Source organism: Dryobates pubescens, chromosome 23 (genome assembly GCF_014839835.1).
Source record: "Dryobates pubescens isolate bDryPub1 chromosome 23, bDryPub1.pri, whole genome shotgun sequence".
In the NCBI taxonomy this organism is placed as follows: Eukaryota; Metazoa; Chordata; class Aves; order Piciformes; family Picidae; genus Dryobates; species Dryobates pubescens.
The window spans coordinates 4,031,500-4,051,436 of NC_071634.1; the positions used below are offsets into that span (position 1 = coordinate 4,031,500).

The 19,937-nt window shown below is 45.7% G+C and overlaps 1 protein-coding gene across 1 annotated transcript in view; it reads right to left on the reverse strand.

The window, feature by feature from the left end:
- Window positions 1-19,937, reverse strand: part of CTNNA2 (catenin alpha 2) — a 698,580-nt gene that overhangs the window by 516,530 nt on the left and 162,113 nt on the right. Inside the window, exons 4-6 of the mRNA XM_054172387.1 lie at window positions 12,915-13,081; window positions 5,227-5,346; window positions 3,635-3,901 (exon numbers count right to left, since the gene is read on the reverse strand). Coding sequence (XP_054028362.1) covers window positions 3,635-3,901; window positions 5,227-5,346; window positions 12,915-13,081 — 554 coding nt within the window. The remainder of the gene's footprint in view (window positions 1-3,634; window positions 3,902-5,226; window positions 5,347-12,914; window positions 13,082-19,937) is intronic.

The window sequence follows — 19,937 nt, forward strand, 5'->3', positions numbered from 1 at the left end:
ATGATCCTACCTTGGCTGGGGGGGGGGGGGGTGGGTTAGACTCAATGACCTCCAGAGGCCCCTTCCAACCCCTACCATTCTGATTCTATGATCTGGATTTAAATGATCCAAAATTAAAGCAGGAACATTTAAGCTACAGGCCAAATCTCGAGGCATTAAGCACATACTTTTGTCATCTGTCAACTTCAACCAGTACTTTAAAGCAGCAAATCCAATCAGAAACAGATCCCTGAACTCTCCTTACTTCTACAGGAATTCTCTGAAGCAATACATTCTACTTTCCAATTCTTTCCTGCTCACAGGTGGCTTTAGACCACAAGTCACCATTGTATAGAATATGACAATTAGCCTACTTAAACACAACAGCTGAAGAGCTTCAAACAAGATAGAGCTATTATTAGAGCTTCAAATAGGCAGAGTTAGAATTTGTATTACAGGTGAATGAGGAATTACTCAGATGAGTTATTTACACTGGAGTTACTTGAAGCACTGAGCCACAGAACTTTGTTTCTGAAGCTTGAGGTAGAGAAGATTAAGAAGTGTTCAATATGATGGGAAAAACTACATTTTTTTATAACACAGAAGAATTATCCTCTCATATCATACAAGGTTTAGTAAGCATGTCATACCAAAGACAAATTGATCTAAACAAATGACTGATACTGCAAAAGGAATATATTGTAAAATGGTTTTCACTGAAAATATAAACTTTTTACTGAAGTAGGACCTTGCCACTATAAAAATCTAACCTTTTCCTCCACCACTTTTTCACCCATGACATAGTTTCACTACTCCTGCAATTTTAATTGCTTGTAAAACACAAGGGTAAATTCACAATCACCCCAGTATGACAGTTCACAGACTGCATCAGGTTGGAAGGGACTCTCAAAGACCTTCTTGCCCAAACCCCCCACTCCTGAAGTGAGCAAGGACATCTCCAACTAGATCCAAACCCTAAATGTCAGAGTTTAGGGAATATCCAGGCTGTGGTAAAACTTGGTGTGACTCAATCTCATCCAACAGCTTAGCAGAGGCAGAACAGGAAACATTGTTAGAAAGCAGATCAAGCCATCCTTTCAATCATTGTATTGCCAGTAATTCAGAGCACAATTTCCATTTAGTCTCTTAAAATAAGAAAAAGAAAATTCTCCAGAGCTAGGCTGGTCTTCCACACCTAGCTGTGAGCAGAAGGATACCCCTCTCACACACGTGTTCATAATGCTCCAACGTCACCTAGAGCGGAAAAGACTTTACCTGAGGAGAGAAATGATGAGCAAAGATCCTCACAAAGATGCAGGGGACAAGCTCAGATGTCTGGCATAGTCTTCACTAGATCTACTTGCACTAAACACAATGACTCTCTCTGCATTGAGCCACAGCCTTTTCCAGAGAGCAGCAGCAGCATCATCAGTTTGGGACTGAGCTGTCACATGTTTGCTGGTGGTGTTTGTCAAATCTCTGCTCTCCACAACATGCAAAGTCCCCCACAAATGCCAGAGCACAATCAGACCAAACAGAGGTGTTATCCTCAGGGTCTCACCAGAAAGGCACCTGTCAGCTGAGAAGGCCCTAAAATCCACACAGATTCCTTAAGTCTTGACTCAGTAATTTAACAGGAAGAGATGTAGATCCAGAAATGCAGACATTAAAGAGACAAGCTCAGCACAGCCCACACAGGCACTTAAAAAGTGTATTGAACTGGAGTCAAACTCTGGGCCCAGCAGCAGTTCTGAACAGTTTCACCCTCTTGGCTTGTCTCTTCCAACAACTCTCCACACAGACTGGACAGACTCGAGGGCTGGGCAAAGAGGAACCTAATGAGGTTCAACAAGAATAAGTGTGGAATCCTGCACCTGGGGAGGAACAACACCATGCACCAGTACAGCTTAGAGGTTGACCTGCTGGAAAGCAGCTCCATGGAGAAGGACCTTGGAGTCTTGGTGGACAGTAAGTCAGTTATCCATGGGACAGCAATGTACCCTTGCAACGAAGAAGGCAAATGGCATCACAAGGTGCATTAAGAAGTGTGTGGCTGTTAGGTCAAGGGAGGATCTTGTGCCCCTCTGCCCTGGTGTGACCACATCTGGAGTACCAGGTGCAGTTCTGGGCTCCCCAATTCAAGCAGGACAGGAATATATTAGAAAGTGTCCAAGAGAGGCTATAAGGATGATGAAGGGACTGGAACATCTGTCTGATGAGGAAAGGCCCCTGAGGCCACTTAGCCTGAGAAGAGAAGACTGAGAGGAGATCTTATCTGAAGGGTGGATATCAAGAAGGGGCCAGGCTCTTTTCACTGTCGCCCTGTGACAGGACAAGGGGCAATGGACACAAACTGGAACACAGGAGGTTCCACCTCAACATCAGGAGAAAATTCTTTGCTATGAGAGTGATGGGGCCCAGGGGCAGGCTGCCCAGAGAGTTTGTGGAGTCTCCTTCTGTGGAGACTTTCATGATCCACCTGGATGCATTCTTGTGTGACCTGCCCTAGGTGATCCTGCTTTGGCAATGGAGGCTGGACTCTGATCTCCACAAGTCACTTCCAATCCTACCATTCTATCATTTTCTGCTATCCCCATTCCCATTTTGCTCTTATTATACTCATTCTCTGTCATTTCTCAATATCTCAGTACTTGAACTTATTTGATTCTATAATGTTTACCCTTTCTACTGCCATCTCCAAAGTAGACCCAATGACAGTAAGCCACAGATGCAGAAGAGATGCTCAGGCCAACACAACCACCTGCACTACATCTCTACTTGCAGACTTATTATAAAGAGCAGGATAGAGTAGCACATGACTGTGTGACAGATGCTTGTATTTTAACCTCATGTATCAATCAAGGCAAAAAGGACACCATGCCCCAGTAATAATTTCAACAAATCTCTACCTGAAGTCAGAATGGGAAATGAAGAAACATTTTCAGATCCTGCCTGCAATTATTCCCCCCACACCAGTTTCCAAAGAACACTTCTCAACTGGACAACAGGGTGTGTGTGTGTGTGTGTGTGTGTAAATCACAAAGAGTGGCAACGAAATTAACAGTTAAACAATTAGCTGGTAGGAAAGTTTCTTAAGTGTAACTGTAGTTATTTCTGGAGAGAGGCTGCAGGCCTCTGCCTGCAGCTGAGGTGACTGGTATCAAATGGGTTTGAAAGATGCTTTTCCATCTCTCTGATTAACATAATTCCTGACTCAAGCTGAATGTTAATGCTTCCAGGATGCTCAGCTCTACCACCATCTCTGTTTTACTGTCATGACTTCCTGACTTTACCATTCAACAAATCAGAGATCTTGTTCACAGAGCTAAACTGCCAGATTAATCAGACTGTGCATTACTTAGAGCCATGTAGGTAGATTTTTCAAGGACACCAGGGCAAAAGAGGGCTTCCTTCCCTCTATCACAGCAGCTGCATGTGAGCACAAATAACTCTTTATAATTCAGGTCCATTAGCAGCAAACAACTATTCCTCATTAAACCTAACACAAATCAATGTCTGCACTTTGCCTCTGCAGTCTGAGGAAATGGACCTGAATGAAAATGGCAATTTGGGTCCCGTTCAAAACTCACTTAGTTAAAAGCCCTGTAGCCCGCATGGAGCAACACTTCCTTTTCCATACCCTCCTGGTACTTACATCAAACTCATTTAATGCAGCAGCAAGCTCCCCTATGCCAGTGTGCCCCTTGTTCTCATCAGTGGGTGAGGTGGCCTGGGCAGCGTTGGAGATACCAGCAATTGCTTCCTGCACTTGCTTGAAGACATAGTCTCTGTTGGCTCTGGTGGCTGCAACGTCAGGGTGACGGAGGAATGCCTGGGATGCAGTGTACAGCATGGTCGCATTCTTCTTCAGAGCACCTCGAGCTGCAGCCATTTCATCCCTGCAGTGAGGATCTTTCAGTTCCTGTATGGAAAAAGGAGAAAGTTCTTCACTGAGCAAGTCGTTTGTCATTGGAATGTGCTGCCCAGGGAGGTGGTGGAGTCACCGTCCCTGGAGGTGTTCAAGAGGGGATTGGATGTGGCACTTGGTGCCATGGTCTAGTCAAGAGGTCCGCGGAGACAGGTTGGACTCCATGATCCCTGGGGTCTCTTCCAACCTTAGTTATACTGTGATACTGTGAAACATGCAGGTTTAGAGGTGTCAATGAAAGGGTTTGTGTCAGCATGCATTATCTACAGAGCTTCAGTGTCTCTGCAGACATGCCATCCAGGGACTCTGCAGACATGGAGCCAGTGACAATAGCTCCCTGAAATCACAGAAAGAAATCCACTTCCTGCCCAAGAGTTAACAACCCCATGTCCTGATTAACAATCCCATTAAACACTCCAGGCCTGGGGCAGAGTGGCTGGAAAGTCACCTGGCAGAAAAGGACCTGGGGGTGCTGGCTGACAGCTGGCTGAACATGAGCCAGTGTGTGCACAGGTGGACAGGAAGGCCAACAGCATTTTGGCCTGGATCAGCAATAGTGTGACCAGCAGGACCAGGGAAGTGATTGCCACCCTGTACCCAAGACTGGTGAGAACACACCTCTAATACTGGGTTCAGTTTTGGGTCTCTCACTCCAAGAAGGACATTGAGGTGCTGGAGTGGGTCCCAAGAAGGGCAACAAAGCTAGTGAAGGGTCTGGAGAACAGGACTAGTGAGGAGCAGCTGAGGGAGCTGGGATTGTTCAGCCACAGGGGGGCTGAGGGGAGAGCTCGTTGACCTCTACAACTCCCTGAAAGGAGGCTGGAGTGAGATGGGGATTGGTCTTGTCTCCCTAATATCAGGGACAGAAAACTATCCTTCACCTCCTGACCCATTTGCCTTTTCACCTTTCAATCTGTTGTTCACTGAAATTTTGAGGAAGAAATTCTTGACAGTGAGACCCTGGCACAGGTTGCCCAGGGAGGCTGTGGATGCCCTTTCCCTGGAGGTGTTCAAGGCCAGGCTGGATGAGGCCTTGAGCAACCTGGGCTAGTGGAAGGTGTCCCTGCCCATGGCAGGGGGCTCAAAACTTGATGATCTTTAAGGTCCCTTGCAGCCCAAATCATTCTATGAAGCCAACTGGAAAATATCCTTACAAGAAAATGTAGTTTTAAAAAATGTCTTCGTATTCAAACCAAACCAAGGTGATTAAATTATGGACCATGACATTTACTGTGCACTCTTAATCAGACTTGGACTTAAAATGCAAGACCTTTAGAACCAAGACTAACTTTCTCAACAGTGCTTTAAAAGGCACTCACCTGTTGTCTTCTGGCAGCCACATAGTTGAGTTTCACCATCTCCTTCCCAAACTCCTTGAAGCGATTGGCTAAATCTTGCTCATTGGTTGCATTTTTCACGGCTTCCAGTGCCTCCTCCACCTAGAACACATCAGCTGTGTCAGCACTTTGATCTGGGTGCAGGCTGACAAAACCATAGCTATTCTCTGCAATACCCACTATTAGAGGGACTCACTTTAGCCTTTACATCCCTGCCTGCGCAGTGGCTTTAGGACAGTCCCAGCAACATTAATTATGTGTCTTAGCAGAGAAGCTGATTGCCATTCTAGGTCGCTTTCCACTTGATGTTCTTTGGAATCATGAAGAAGCCACAGGTGGATTGATTTCCCCACTCACACTTACCAGATGCAATGTTTAATATATGTGGGGTTTACAACAAAATAGATCAATATGTTCTTTAAGTGCAGTCCAGGCTTTGTGGGAAAACAAGGGGAAGTTATTAATTGTGGACAAGAAATGAAGCATAGGAGGACATAAACTTGCCATTAAGTTTCAAATTTACCCTGATATACCCAAACCAGTTTATCTCTGTGAGATAAATGAAACAACCCAGGATACAGTTAGTTATTTTTTCCTGAGCTTTCCCTTTTCACTAACTTCACAATGAGAAAAGAATCTACCTCAGGAAACATACCAGCAGTTGCTCCATTGTGCTGCAGCTCACAGCAAAATTCTAACTCCCCAGTTAAACCAACAAATCAATCTACCAAAGCTCTTGTGAGACCTTCCCTTAACTGCAGCATGACAAAAATATCTGCAGAAACAAAATGCTCTCCTCATGCAATTAGTAAGGAAAATTTTCCTGTCAACAGATAAAAATTCAAAGTTGCAGCTCTGTCCCTTGCAAGATAGAGAGGTGACTCCCAGCAGAAAGAATGAGAACTGAAAGGCTTCTGTTCATCCCTTGTCCTAAAACCCACTGCTTCAGTGCTTCAGTTTGTCCAGAGCATGCCCAGAGAAGGGCCACAAGGATGAGCAGAGGGCTGGAGCTCCTCCCCTATGGAAACAGACTGAGAGAGTTGGGATTGTTTGGTCTGGAGAGCAGAAGGCTCCAAGGAGACTTTATTGTGGCCTTCCAGTATCTGAAGAGGGCTACAAGAAAGCTGGGGAGGGACCTTTTAGGGTGTCAGGGAGTGATAGGGCTGGGGGGGAATGGAAACAAAATTAGAAATGGGTAGATTGAGATTGGATGTTAGGAAGAAGTTCTTCCCCATGAGGGTGGTGAGAGACTGGCACAGGTTGCCCAGGGAGGTGGTGAAAGCCTCATCCCTGGAGGTTTTTAAGGCCAGGATGGGTGTGAGCAACTTGATCTAACCTGGTCTATTCTACTCTACTCTACTCTACTCTACTCTACTCCTATTCTATTCTATTCTATTCTATTCTATTCTATTCTATTCTATTCTATTCTATTCTATTCTATACTATTCTAATGTGAAGTGTCCCTGCCTATGGCAGGGGGGTGGAACTAGATGACCCTCGTGGTCTTTTCCAACCCAAACAATTATCTGATTCTGTATCATAGTATCATAATATCATAGAATCAGTCAGGGTCAGAAGGGACCACAAGGATCATCTACTTCCAACCCCCCTGCCATGGGCAGAGACACCCCACACTAGATCAGGCTGGCCAGAGCCTCATTCAGCCTGGGCTTAAACACCTCCAGGGATGGGGCCTCAACCACCTCCCTCATGGTGAAGTACTTCCTCCTCACCTCCAGCCCAAATCTCCCCACCTCCAGCTTCATTCCACTGTATCAACTACAACAGCCTGAGAATTCTGTGCGTGCATGGTCACACAGCCCATCAGGATGTGCCCTTTGGAGCGCTGCACAAGCTTCACCACCAGGAGCACTACTGCTAATTTTAGTAATGAAAAAAGATAAACTGTAAGAAATGACCAAATGTCCTTCCAGAAAGTGCCTGTGTTGATTTCCTCTAAAACATTCATTAAAATGCACTGCTTTCCACAAGTCCTTGTCATGCTTTCAGTAAGAGCTGATTACAGAGCACTGCACCATAAATCAGGCTTCATACTTTGACATGCAGAATGATTCTCGTTTATTAATTCTATGGGTATCTTATACCTGCCTCTGATTGCTACCTTTGTGTCAATACAAGAGCTGTTCCTTCATTAACCCTGTAAAACATAAACACTTTTTCTCCCTAACACTTTAATTTTTGTCTAAAATGGTTTGCATTATAAAAGGGTAAGATAAAAATATTTACACTCTCAGTCCTCAGGGATTCTCTTTCTAACCAGAGAGGGGATGGGGAAAAAGGGGCAACAAAAATAAATGAAATAAAAGCCCCACAGTCAAAACCAAAACCTGAAAAACCCACCCAACAAAGAAAATCAAATTTAAGGTCATTAAGTTTTGCTGCAAATCAGCAGATATGCTTGGCTTCCTGCAAAGGAAATTTGCTCTCTACAACTCCCTGCAAGGAGGTGGGAGTGAGGTGAGGACCAGTCTCTTCTCCCAGTTAACAGGTCATAGGATAAAAGGAAATGGCATTAAGTTGCACCAGATGAGGTTTAGGTTGGACATTAGAAGAGACTTCTTGACTGAAAGGGTTTTCAAGCACTGGAGCAAGCTGACCAGGGAGCTGGTTGAATCCCCCATCCCTGGAAGTGTTGCAAAGAGGCAGAGATACAGTGCTGAGGGACATGGTTTAGCACCAGCCTTGGTAGAGGGAAAGGATGGTTGGTCTGGATGATTTGAAAGGGCTTTTCCAACCAAAACAACTCTGTGATAATAACAGAATAAATCAATAAATAAGTGCAGTGATCACAAACCTCACTGCCACACACTTACCTCAGAAATCCAGGCTGCAAACTGTGTAAGACACCCACATACAGCCAGTATTATAGAATCACAGAGTGCACTGGGTTGGAAAGAACCTTTAAAGGTCATCTTGTCCATCCCTTCTGCAGTGAGCAGGGACACCCCCAACTAGGGCAGGTTGCTCAGAGCCCCATCAAACCTGACCTTGAATGTCTCCAGGGATGGGGCCTCTACCATCTCCCTGGGCAGCCCATTACAGTGTCTCAGCACCCTCACAGTAATGAACTTGTTCCTAATGTCCAATCTAAATCTACCTTGCTCTAGCTTCACACCATTGCCCCTTGTCCTAGTGCTATAAGCCCTTGAAAACAGTCACAGAATCACAGAATTAATTGGGTTGGAAGGGAACCTTGAAGGTCATGTGTGGTTTTACTAACAGAGATCAGAGATCTGAGATCAGTATTTCTCATCACCTGTATCAAACCTCGAGGCTGAATTCTAAACATAATGCTTAGAAAACAAATGGTATTTATAATATTAAAGTGTTAGCTTCACTAGCAAAAGACTATTTAAATTACAGTTGTGTAGAGTATTATACAGGGGGAAATTAAAAGCATATTGGAGTGAGGTAGTGCTTACTCTGCACAGAGTCAGAACCATGTGCTGACAGGTATAAGGGCAGCATTCTGTTTATTGGAGTTCACTAGAAGCTGTGCAGAAGAATCTGCCTTTCATGGTGCAAACTGTTTTCAAGCTATTTAGCTTATAGGCAGGGTTCTCATTGTTCTGCCAGAACAGACCATCGCTGTACAGTTGTACTTTTAAACAGATAAATCAAAAAGAAAACAAAACAAAAGAAAACTTCTGGGGTAGCTGGCAGTGTGCTCAGGAAGCCCAGAGGCCAACTGCATCCTGGGATGCATCAGGAGGAGTGTGGCCAGCAGATCAAGAAAGGTGATTCTGTCCCTTCACTCTGCTCTTGCAAGACCCCACCTTGAATACTGCGTCCAGTTCTGGTGTCCTCTCAAGCTGTGCCAGGGGAGGTTTAGGCTGGAGGTTAGGAAGAAATTCTACACAGAGAGAGTGATTGCCCATTGGAATGGGCTGCCTGGGGAGGTGGTGGAGTCACCATCACTGGGGGTGTTCAGGATGAGACTTGATAGGGTGCTTGGTGCCGTGGTTTAGCTGATTAGATAGTGTTGGATGATGGGTTGGACGCAATGATCTCGAAGGTCTCTTCCAACCTGGTCTGGTCTATTCTATTCTATTCTATTCTATTCTATTCCATTCCATTCCATTCCATTCCATTCCATTCCATTCTTCTATTCTATTCCTCACAGTAAGAGGGACATAGATCTGTTGGTACACATGCAGAGGAGGGCCACAAAGATGATGTAGGGAGCTGGAGCACCTCTGCTAGGCTGCTCTGCTCTGATAGGCTAAGGGAATCGGGATTGTTCACCCTGGAGAAGAGAAGACTCCAGAGGGATCTGATAACTTCCTCCCAATACCTGAAGAGAACCTATAGGAAGGCTGGAGAGGGACTTTTTACAAGAGTGTCCACTGATAGGACAAGGGGAAATGGATTTAAATTGAAGGAGAATAGGTTTAGATTGGATCTTAGGAAGAAATTCTTCACTAAGAGGGTGACAAGACTCTGGAATGGATTTTCCAGAGAGGTTGTGGATGCCCCCTCCATGGAGATGTTCAAGGCCAGGTTGGATGGGGCCTTAAATAACCTGGGCTAGTTGAGAGGCATCCCTGTCCATGGCAGGGAGGTTGGATTAGATGATTTCTAAGGCCTCTTCCAGCCTAGGCCATTCTATCATCCTGTGATTACTGAAAATCATATTGAAAAGTGACCTTCCATCTCCTCTCCTAAACCCACAGATCCTCCCTGCAGGCTTTCAATATTCTGTAATGATCTTCTGCAAATTTTGGGTTGTTTATGCATTAAAAGTGAAATCATCCAATAATTACTAAAAAAATACATAATTACATTTCCTAGTTTCAATTGTAAAGAGGCTTTTTTAATACTCCTGTGTAAAACCAGGAATGGTAGCAGCCAAAAGTGAATGCAAATCCATTCCAAACTGTCTGGTAATCTTTAATTCATCTTTATTTTATGTTTCCCTTTTGATGGCTGATTAGGGCCCTTGCACTATAGTCTCATTCCAAATTAAAGATTCAATCTTTGATACATCCAGAATTTGTGCCTGAAATAAAAGCAACCAAAAGTAGAACAAGTGTAGTACCGAATCTCTGCCACAAGATAGCAATCCTCTACAAGTCTTGAGAGAGGAAACCGTGGGCAGGAGGTGCCAGGTGAGGTTAAGTCAATGCAGCTGTTTGGTACATAGAAAAACAAGCTGGATCAGCTTGATTTCATCGCTGAGTGGCAGGGGTTGGAGGCGACCTCTGGAGATCACCTAGTTCAATCCCCTGCTAACACAGGTCAGGTTGTACAGGACTGTGTCCAGGCGGGTTTTGAAAGTCACCAGAGAAGGAGACTCCAAAAACCTCTCTGGGCAGCCTGTTCTGTTGGGTTCAGAGAGCTGCCTAACAGCAGTACAGGTCCTGTCATGAAACAGATCTGACCATTGGCTCCCCAAATTAGTTCCTGCAAAGTGAAAAAGTGAAGGAGCCTCATGCAGAAATGTCTCATCTCCTAGCTCTTTAGCAACACTTTAAGAGAAAACAGGGAAAGATTGAAAAACACGTTGTCTTGGTTTGAGCTGGAAGAGCTCCAGATGGAGGACAGAATGTGTTTTACCCCAAAGGAGTAAATAAAAACACATGAATTGGAAGTTAAATATTAAAAGTAATCATTTATAAAAAGCAAAAAAAAAAGAAGTAAAAGAGTAAACAAAGTACAAAAGGTGCTGAAGCAAAAGGATAAATACCATGTGCTCTTGGGGCCAAGAAGGCCAGTGGTACCCTGAGTTGTGTCAGAAGCAGGGTGGTCAGTAGGGCCAGAGAGGTTCTCCTCCCTCTCTACTCTGCCCTGCTGAGGCCACATATGGAATATTGTGTCCAGTTCTGGGCCCCTCAGTTGAGAAGGACCTCAGGGAACTGCCTGAAAGAGTTCAGCACAGAGCCATGAAAATGATTCAGGGAGTGGAACATCTTCCTTTTGAGGAGAGCCTGAGGGGGGTGAGGGCTCTTTAGCTTGGAGAGGAGCAGCCTGAGAGGTGAGCTCCTTGCTGCTGCTAAAGCTGTGCAGGGTGAGTGCCCAGAGGCTGGAGCCAGGCTCTGCTGGGGGATGCCCAAGGACAGCACAAGGGGCAGTGGTGGAAGACGAGTTAGGAAGTTCCATGGAAACAGGAGGAAGAATTATTTCCCTGTGAGGGTGACAGAACACTGGCACAGGCTGCCCAGGGGGTTGTGGAGTCTCCTGTTCTGGAGATATTCAAAACCTGCCTGGATGTATTCCTGCGTGATCTGCTCTAAGTGCCCCTGCTCTGGCAGGGGGGTTGGACTGGATGAGCTTTCAAGATCCTTTCCAGCCCCTAACACTCTGTGATTCTGTAAATAGAATTGGCTCTGGCCTAGGCCCCTGGCCAGGCCTCAGCTAGATTCCGAGCTTGGCCTCAGCTATGCAGCATAAAGTATCCTCCAGCCAGCCAAATCTCCCCCGTGCTGCAAGCAAAAGCAAAAGCCATGCACCCAGAGAGAGGGAGCCAGCCAGCTGACCAGAAAGTCTGCTCCTTACTCAGGGAGATGAAGGAAAGGGCATGGAATAACAGTATCACAACATCCTGTGCCTCCCTCTTGGGATGGACTTTCCTACTCCCTGTGGTTATGCCAATTAGCCCTCACTTCCCTTAACCTACAGCACACATGGACAGTAACATGCCCTCCACCTCCTGCCTATTTGTCCCCACACACAAAGCACACATGGACAGTAACATCCCCTCCACCTCCTCCCTCTTTGTCCCCACACACAAAGCACACATGGACAGTAACATCCCCTCCACCTCCTGCCTGTTTGTCCCCACACACAAAGCACACGTGAACAGTAACATCCCCTCCACCTCCTCCCTCTTTGTCCCCACACACAAAGCACACATGGACAGTGACATCCCCTCCACCTCCTGCCTATTTGCCCCCACACACAAAGCACACATGGACAGTGACATCCCCTCCACCTCCTCCCTGTTTGTCCCCACACACAAAGCACACATGGACAGTAACATCCCCTCCACCTCCTCCCTATTTGTCCCCACACACAAAGCACACATGAACAGTAACATTCCCTCCACCTCCTGCCTGTTTGCCCCCACACACAAAGCACACATGGACAGTGACATCCCCTCCACCTCCTCCCTGTTTGTCCCCACACACAAAGCACACATGGACAGTAACATCCCCTCCACCTCCTCCCTATTTGTCCCCACACACAAAGCACACATGAACAGTAACATTCCCTCCACCTCCTGCCTGTTTGCCCCCACACACAAAGCACACATGAACAGTAACATTCCCTCCACCTCCTGCCTGTTTGTCCCCACACACAAAGCACACATGAACAGTAACATCCCCTCCACCTCCTCCCTATTTGCCCCCACACACAAAGCACACATGGACAGTAACATTCCCTCCACTTCCTGCCTGTTTGCCCCCACACACAAAGCACACATGAACAGTGACATTCCCTCCACTTCCTGCCTGTTTGCCCCCACACACAAAGCACACATGAACAGTAACATCCCCTCCACCTCCTGCCTGTTTGCCCCCACACACAAAGCACACATGAACAGTAACATTCCCTCCACCTCCTGCCTGTTTGTCCCCACACACAAAACATAAAAAAAACCCACAAAAAAACACCAAGGAATTAAAAAAAGGAATAACAGAAATACATACAATCTTCAGGTGTGACAGAAGCCTCATGACATCAGCCATGTCAGCCAGGATGAGCAGGCGAGTGACGGCAGACAGCAAGGCGCGAGCCGCCCGCACCATGGTGCCCCTCTTCACCGAGGAGCAGGGGTCATCTGCAAACTCCGAGGAGGCAATTCTCATTGTTTCTCCTGAAATTGCACCAAAACAAAACAAAACAAGGCAGTTAAAGGTAAGTTTTACATTATTTGTTCATTTGCCACAGAATTTCAGGGGTTGGAAGAGAGACCGTCCAGTCCAACCCCCCTGCCAGAGCAGGATCACCTACACCAGGTTACACAGGAACACATTCAGGTGAGTTTTGAATATCATAGAATCATAGAATCAATCAATAAGGTTGGAAAAAACCTCAAAGATCATCAACTCCAACCTGTCATGCAACACCTCATGACTACTAAACCATGGCACCAAGTGCCACATGAAATCCTCTCTTGAACTCCTCCAAGGACGGTGACTCTACCGCCTCCCTAGGCAGCACATTCCAATGGCTAACAACTCTCTCTGGGAAGAACTTTCTCCTTACCTCCAGCCTAAACCTCCCCTGGCACAGCTTGAGACTGTGTCCTCTTGTTCTGGTGCTGGTTGCGTGGGAGAAGAGACCAAACCCCTCCTGACTACCACCTCCCTTCAGGTAGTTATAGACAGCAATAAGATCTCCCCTGAGCCTCCTCTTCTCCAGGCTAAACAATCCCAGAGAAGATTAGGCTCAGGGGAGACCAGATCTCCCTATCTCCAGATAGGGAGACTCCACAACCTCTCTGGGCAGCCAGTGTTCTGTGACCTTCATAGGGAAAAAAATTTCCCTCATATTTACATGAAACTTCCTGTGCCTCAACTTCCACCACTGCCCCTTGTGCTGTCATTGGGCACCATTGAGAAGAGCCTGGCTCCATCCTCTCGAGACTCATCCTTTACATATTTAATAACTGATGAACAAAGTATGAAAAGTCACTAAACCAAACTGCTGTTACAGGGGAAAAAACCCAACCAACACATAAATGGCTGAGTGGATATTGAATAGCTCAGGAGAAACAGAGAATTTTAAATGTGCAGCAATTGCCTCAACACTCTGATAAGGAAGAAAATAAACAACAACCTGTTGTCTTCTAGTCACCTGCAACTGCTGGAAAGGAAACCAAACTACCAAAATTACACCACCCCCCCCCAAAAAAAAGTGAGAAAGGAACAGCAAGGAAGTGGGAGGAGGGATTATTTTTTTTGTTTTGCCTGTTGAGATCAATCACAAATATGTTGGTTTATTGCACAATCATTTTTTCCTGCTTTCCAGTGAGGGTAGTGAGATACTGAAACAGGTTGCCCGGGGAGGTCGTGGATGCCTCCTCCCTGGAGATGTTCAAGGGCAGGGTGGATGAGGCCTTGAGCAACCTGAGGTGGTGGAAGGTTTCCCTGCCCATAGCATGGGGTTGGAACTAAATGATCTTCAAGGTCCCTTCCAACCCAAAGCATTCTATGACTGTATGAAGCCAAACTGCTGAGTGCAACCAGCACAGCATAACAAAACCAGCACTGTCTGCTATAGAAACCAGAACCCACCTGCACTGCTAGGGAGGATGGGACAGAGAAACAATATCATTCCAGTTGCATCTCTCTACAAATTTGCCTTCAAAATACATCCTTTTCCTTTACTCCTGCTCCTCAGACCTTGCTTTCTTGCTCAGATACTTACTCTGCTCTCCACCTGGAAAAGCCATCACTCATGTTTTACCCCCAGTCATTTATTTGTTTAGGTTGCAAAAGACCTTCAAGTTCACAAAACCCAGCTTTTAACCTGGCACTGCCAAACCCGCCATTAAATGCCACTAAACACCACATCTACACAACTTTCAAACCTCTTCAGGGATGTGGACTCCACCACTGCCCCAGGCAGCCAGTTCCAGGGCTGGGTAACCCTTTCAGTGAAGACATTTTTCATAATATCCAACCTAGGCCTCCCCTGGTGCAACTCGAGGCCATCTCCTCTCCTCCTATGATTTGTTACACTGACCCTCACTTCACTCCAACCTCCTTTCAGGGAGTGGCAGAGAGCAATGAGGTCTCTCCTCAGCCTCCTCTTCTCCAGATGAAACAACCCCAGCTCCCTCAGCTGCCCCTCAACAGACTCTTCACCAGCTTTGTAGTCTTTTAGATGCCTTCCAGGACTTCCATGCCCTTCTTGTAGTGAGGGACCCAAAACTGAACTGATCATTTGAGATGTAGCCTCAATAGCATAAGGGGACAATCACTTCCCTGGTGCTGGTCATGCTCTTCCCGAGGCAGGCCAGGATGCTGTTGGCCTTCTTGGACCTGGGCACACATTGGTTCATGTTCAGCTAGCTGCCAGCCAGCAGCCCCAGGAGTGGGGCAGCATTCCAGTCATTCTACCCCAAGCCTGGAGGGTTCATGGGGTTGTTGTGCCTCAAGTGCAGGACCTGGCATGCAGTCTTGTTGAACCTCATGATTCCCTTCATTCCTCTGCTTTTCCTGTCCAGTCTCCTCTGCTCACTTTACCTGTTCACCACCTCCAGCTGCCCAGTGATCCCTGTAACTTCCTCTCTGCTCTGGCAGCAGAATTGGAGTCAATGATCCACAGAGGTCCCTTCCAACTCCTACCATCCTGTGATTCTGTGTAACATCAGAAGTGAAAGCCATCTGACTCCTAGCTGTGGTGAGAACACCAGGGATGCAACAACTAGAATACAAAAATAAACTTACTGTGAGATGCTGAGGCCCTCAGAAGTGACTGAGTCAAAAGGGTTATTAGAATGTTTTTGAGTAAGTCACAATCTCAAAACTTGTTATGAGCTAACAGGATGTTAAGGAGTGTTAAGAATGTTAAGGAAGAAGGAAACCATGCACCACTTGCTAACTACCTTCCTCCTTGTAGGAAATGGGTGATTACAAGACTTTACTTCTCAGCAGTGTCAGCTGAGAAATAATGAAGTGAAAACACAACATCCTCCTCCAGAACTCAAGAAATAGGAGAGAAAATGACGTGTTAGAAAATGGAAATTCTGAGCTGTTAATATTAATCCAATCCAGGAGAAAAACACTCATGTATTTTAAAGGACTTCAAAGGGCCTAGCTCAAAAACCTCTAGACCCAAATTCTAAATGCCTGCTGTCTCTGGTGTCAGAAGCAACCAGACTGCCATGCTCCAGCTGATGAGTCTTGCTCAAAGCCACTTCCAATTAGGTTGGACTGTGCCATGCTGATGACTCAAGTTCTGAGCTAGTGTGGCTGCACAAAGCTGTCCTGCTGTTATGCAGCTTTGCTACCTTCAGCCCGCCTTGGGCATGGCCAAAATGCTTTGTCTTCTGCTGTGCAGACTTTTTAACAGTATTTCAATAAGCCAGCCCAGCTCTGGAATGCAATCCCATTGCTAAGGCATCTGGAATCCTGTCATGACTGATTGTGAAGACAAGCTGCTGACTGAGCTTCCATTACACTGTTACCCTTTGCTGCAGACAGCTCTGGATGCAAACTGCTTTAAAAAAATTAAAAAATCAGCATTTTTTAAATCATAGAATCACAGAACCAGAGCATGGTGGGGGTTGGAAGGCACTTCTGCAGATCATCTAGTCCAACACCCCTGCTAAAGCAGGGTCACCTGCAGTGGGTTGCCCAGGATCACAGAATGGTTTGGGTTGGAAGGGACCTTTAAAGATCATCTAGTTCCAACCCCGCTGCCATGGGGAGGGGCACTTTCCACTAGCCCAGGTTGCTCAAGGCCTCATCCAGCCTTGACTTGAACCTCCACAACTTCTCTGGATAACCCATTACAATGTCTTACCACCCTAATGTCTAACCTAAACATAGCTTCTTCCATTTGTAAGCCCTCACCCCTCATCCTGTCACCCCATGCCTTTGTATAAGTCCCTCTCCAGCTCTCCTGTAACCCCTTCCAAATGCTGGAAGGCTGCTCTTAGATCTCCCCCAGAGCCTTCTCCAGGCTGAACAAGCTCAATTCTCCCAACTTGTCAACCTTTTTCTTAGATTTCCATAAGGCTGCCAAAACTCCCAGAAGGTTTCTTAAAAGAAAAGGAACAACCATTATCAGAAAAGAGAAAACAAAACAAATTTCTCAACATACTTTAATGTTCTATTGCTTAGCAACATAAAATTGTAGCTACCTGGTCTCTGCAGGGAAAGAACAAGGTGGGGGAGGACCAGAGTTTGCTCAACCTTCATTCTCATCCATTTTACCCATGTGCTAAAAATTACAGAAACTAGGACTAAGGAAGTCTGAGGCCACAAAGGGGGTTTTGAGCCACACTTTAAATCAAACTGTCACTGGAAAAATGTATCAACAATTTTTTTGGCTGGGAATGTGCTAAATATTAGAAATTACATTTCCACTGATCTTTTTTGTCTTATATTCTTGAGGCAATGGCTCAGAATCCTCCATGTAAAAGGAGAGGCTGAGAGCCACCACAGAACAGGTTACAGTCTAGCATGGGGGCAAGGGTTGCATTTGAATTTCCTAACCTGAAATTTGATGCAAACTGTGGACAATGAATTCATCTAATCAGCATTATGGTTAGGAAGGCATCACCTTCTTTTTGGTTGCTTACTAAAGGTTATTTAAGATAAAGCAAATATCACAGCTCTTTGTAGGAAGCTGGATTGAGGAGACATAGCCCAAGAGGACACATGAATCAGTATGGAAAGCCTAGGCAGGCTCTCCCTTACTGCAGCTCTAAGTTGGATTCACAGAATGGGAGGGGTTGGAAGGGACCTCTGAAGACCATTGCCTTCAACCCCCCTGCCAGCGCAGGATTACCTAAAGCAGGTCACACAGGAACACATATCCAGGTGGGCCTTGAAACCTTGAGATGAAGATTACACCACCTCTCTGGGCAGCCTGTTCCAGTGCTCTGCCACCCTCAAAGCAAAGAAGTTCCTTCTTGTGTTGAGGCAAAGTTTCCTATGTTCAGGTTTATGTCTCTGGCATCTTGTCCTGTCACTGGGGACCACTGAGAACAGTGTGGCCCCATCTTCCTGACATCCACCCCTTAGACATTTGCAAGCTTTAATAAGATTCCCCCTCAGTCTCCCTCTTCTCTAGGCTAATCAGCGTCAGCTTGCTCAGCCTTTTCTCATCTGAGAGATGTTTCAGGCCCCTCAGCATCTCAAATCAGAAGCACAGAATCAATAAGGTTGGAAAAGACCTCAGAGATCATCAAGTCCAACCTGTTACCTAACACCTCCTGACAACTAAACCATGGCTCCAAGGGCCACATCCAATCCTTTGTTGAACACCTCCAGGGACAGGGACTCCACCACCTCCCTGGGCAGCACATTCCAATGGCAAATTACTCTTTCTGGGAAGAACTTTCTCCTCACCTCTCTGAGTGGCCCTGTGCTGGACTCTCTCTGTCTTTCTTAAACTGAGGTGCCCAGAACTGGGTAGACTCAGATGAGACAGAAGTAATTCAGAGCACCCAGCCACAAAATGTTTACATGCAAAACTGCTTGAGATGGAGGTATACCCAAGATGAAACAGCAGCCAAAACATGCTTTGGCCTTTGGAATTGGATGGCTGCAAATTGTCTTACTTCCATTTTGGTGCTGAAGAGATTCTGCCATTTTCTGTCATGTTACCAGTCTAGAGCTTGAGGTAAATATTAATATTGAACTATGAAAGAAGGAAAGAATATTTGACAATGGGCCAGTGGCACCATGAAAACAAGCAGGAAAGTTATCTTCTTAGGCTAGTCCAAGGAGATAGTACTAGGATGTTTTAAAACCAGTGCTGGCAGACAGAAAGATGTGTAGAGTTGACACCACAGTGTAGAAAGTTTGGGTTCATTATTTAACCTTAGAAAGCTAAACTTGGGTGACATAAATATTCTCCAAAAATAATGAGGTCAGAAAGTATTGCAAAGCCAAACAAGTAAGCAGATAAGGAAAGTATGAATACAAAAGATCATAGAGGGTTGTTTAAAAGATATAAAGAATTCATAGTTCACACTTTACAATCTAATAACCTAGGAAACTAGGTGGGGGAAGAGTTGTCCACCTTAGTTCCAGTTAACATTATTCACCCTTGCTTGCACAGCAGAAGTATTAAACCACTCTTAAGGCAACATTGAGGCTACAAGTAGCCAAATGACTGTTTGGAGAAGCCTTTTTACTTGGAAAAATCCAGCCCTACTTCCAGTCCTCCATTTCTTTCCAAGCTCATTTAAAGTTACTCTGGAATCTGTTATTAAATTACTTGCAGTGAAAATTAGGTCAATGCAAGAAACAGACATCTTGGATCATCAAGTCTGCTTCCTTGCCACTGCAGACAGCCATGTCATAATATAATTAATAATGATCTTAATATGATAACAGCTATGCTCATAAACTTATCAAACTCCCATCTTAGAAGCAGCTCAGACATTTAACCCCAATTAATCCTACTGGAAGGAGGAGACTCATCCCAGAGTGAACTCTAGAATCTGGCAGGTCTTTTTCATTAGAGATGCTTTAATTCCATACTGAGTGCATTTGCAGATAATTTATATCCATTTCCTCTCATGCCCCATTTGTCCTTCAATTTAAGTCGGTGTTCCTCTCCCCCTCTGCTCCCTATCATCCCTGTCTCGCTTGGTGCACTCTTGCGATGAGCCATGACGGATGAAAGGCAGGACCTTGTTCTCCCCTTGTTGCACAGGAGAGCCATCTCTGCAATCATCTCAGCAGCCCTGGGAAACAATTCTGTTTCTGGAATATATCTGACAAGAAATGCAATTTTCTAGGAGACATAATTTGCAGTTATGAGGAAGGCTTCACCTAGCACTGTGCAGATTCAAATACCAGGCTCGGCCACCTTCTTGCTAAGGCCCACACACGGAATTCTTGGGCACCTTGCTCTGAGATAAAGGGGAGCATTTAATTTGCATTCTGTAAAGGAAGAGCCTTAGCTGGGTGTGCTGGTTTGGGCTGGAGCACCTCTGCTATGAGGATAGGCTGAGGAAGCTTGGGCTGGCTGTTCAGCCTGAA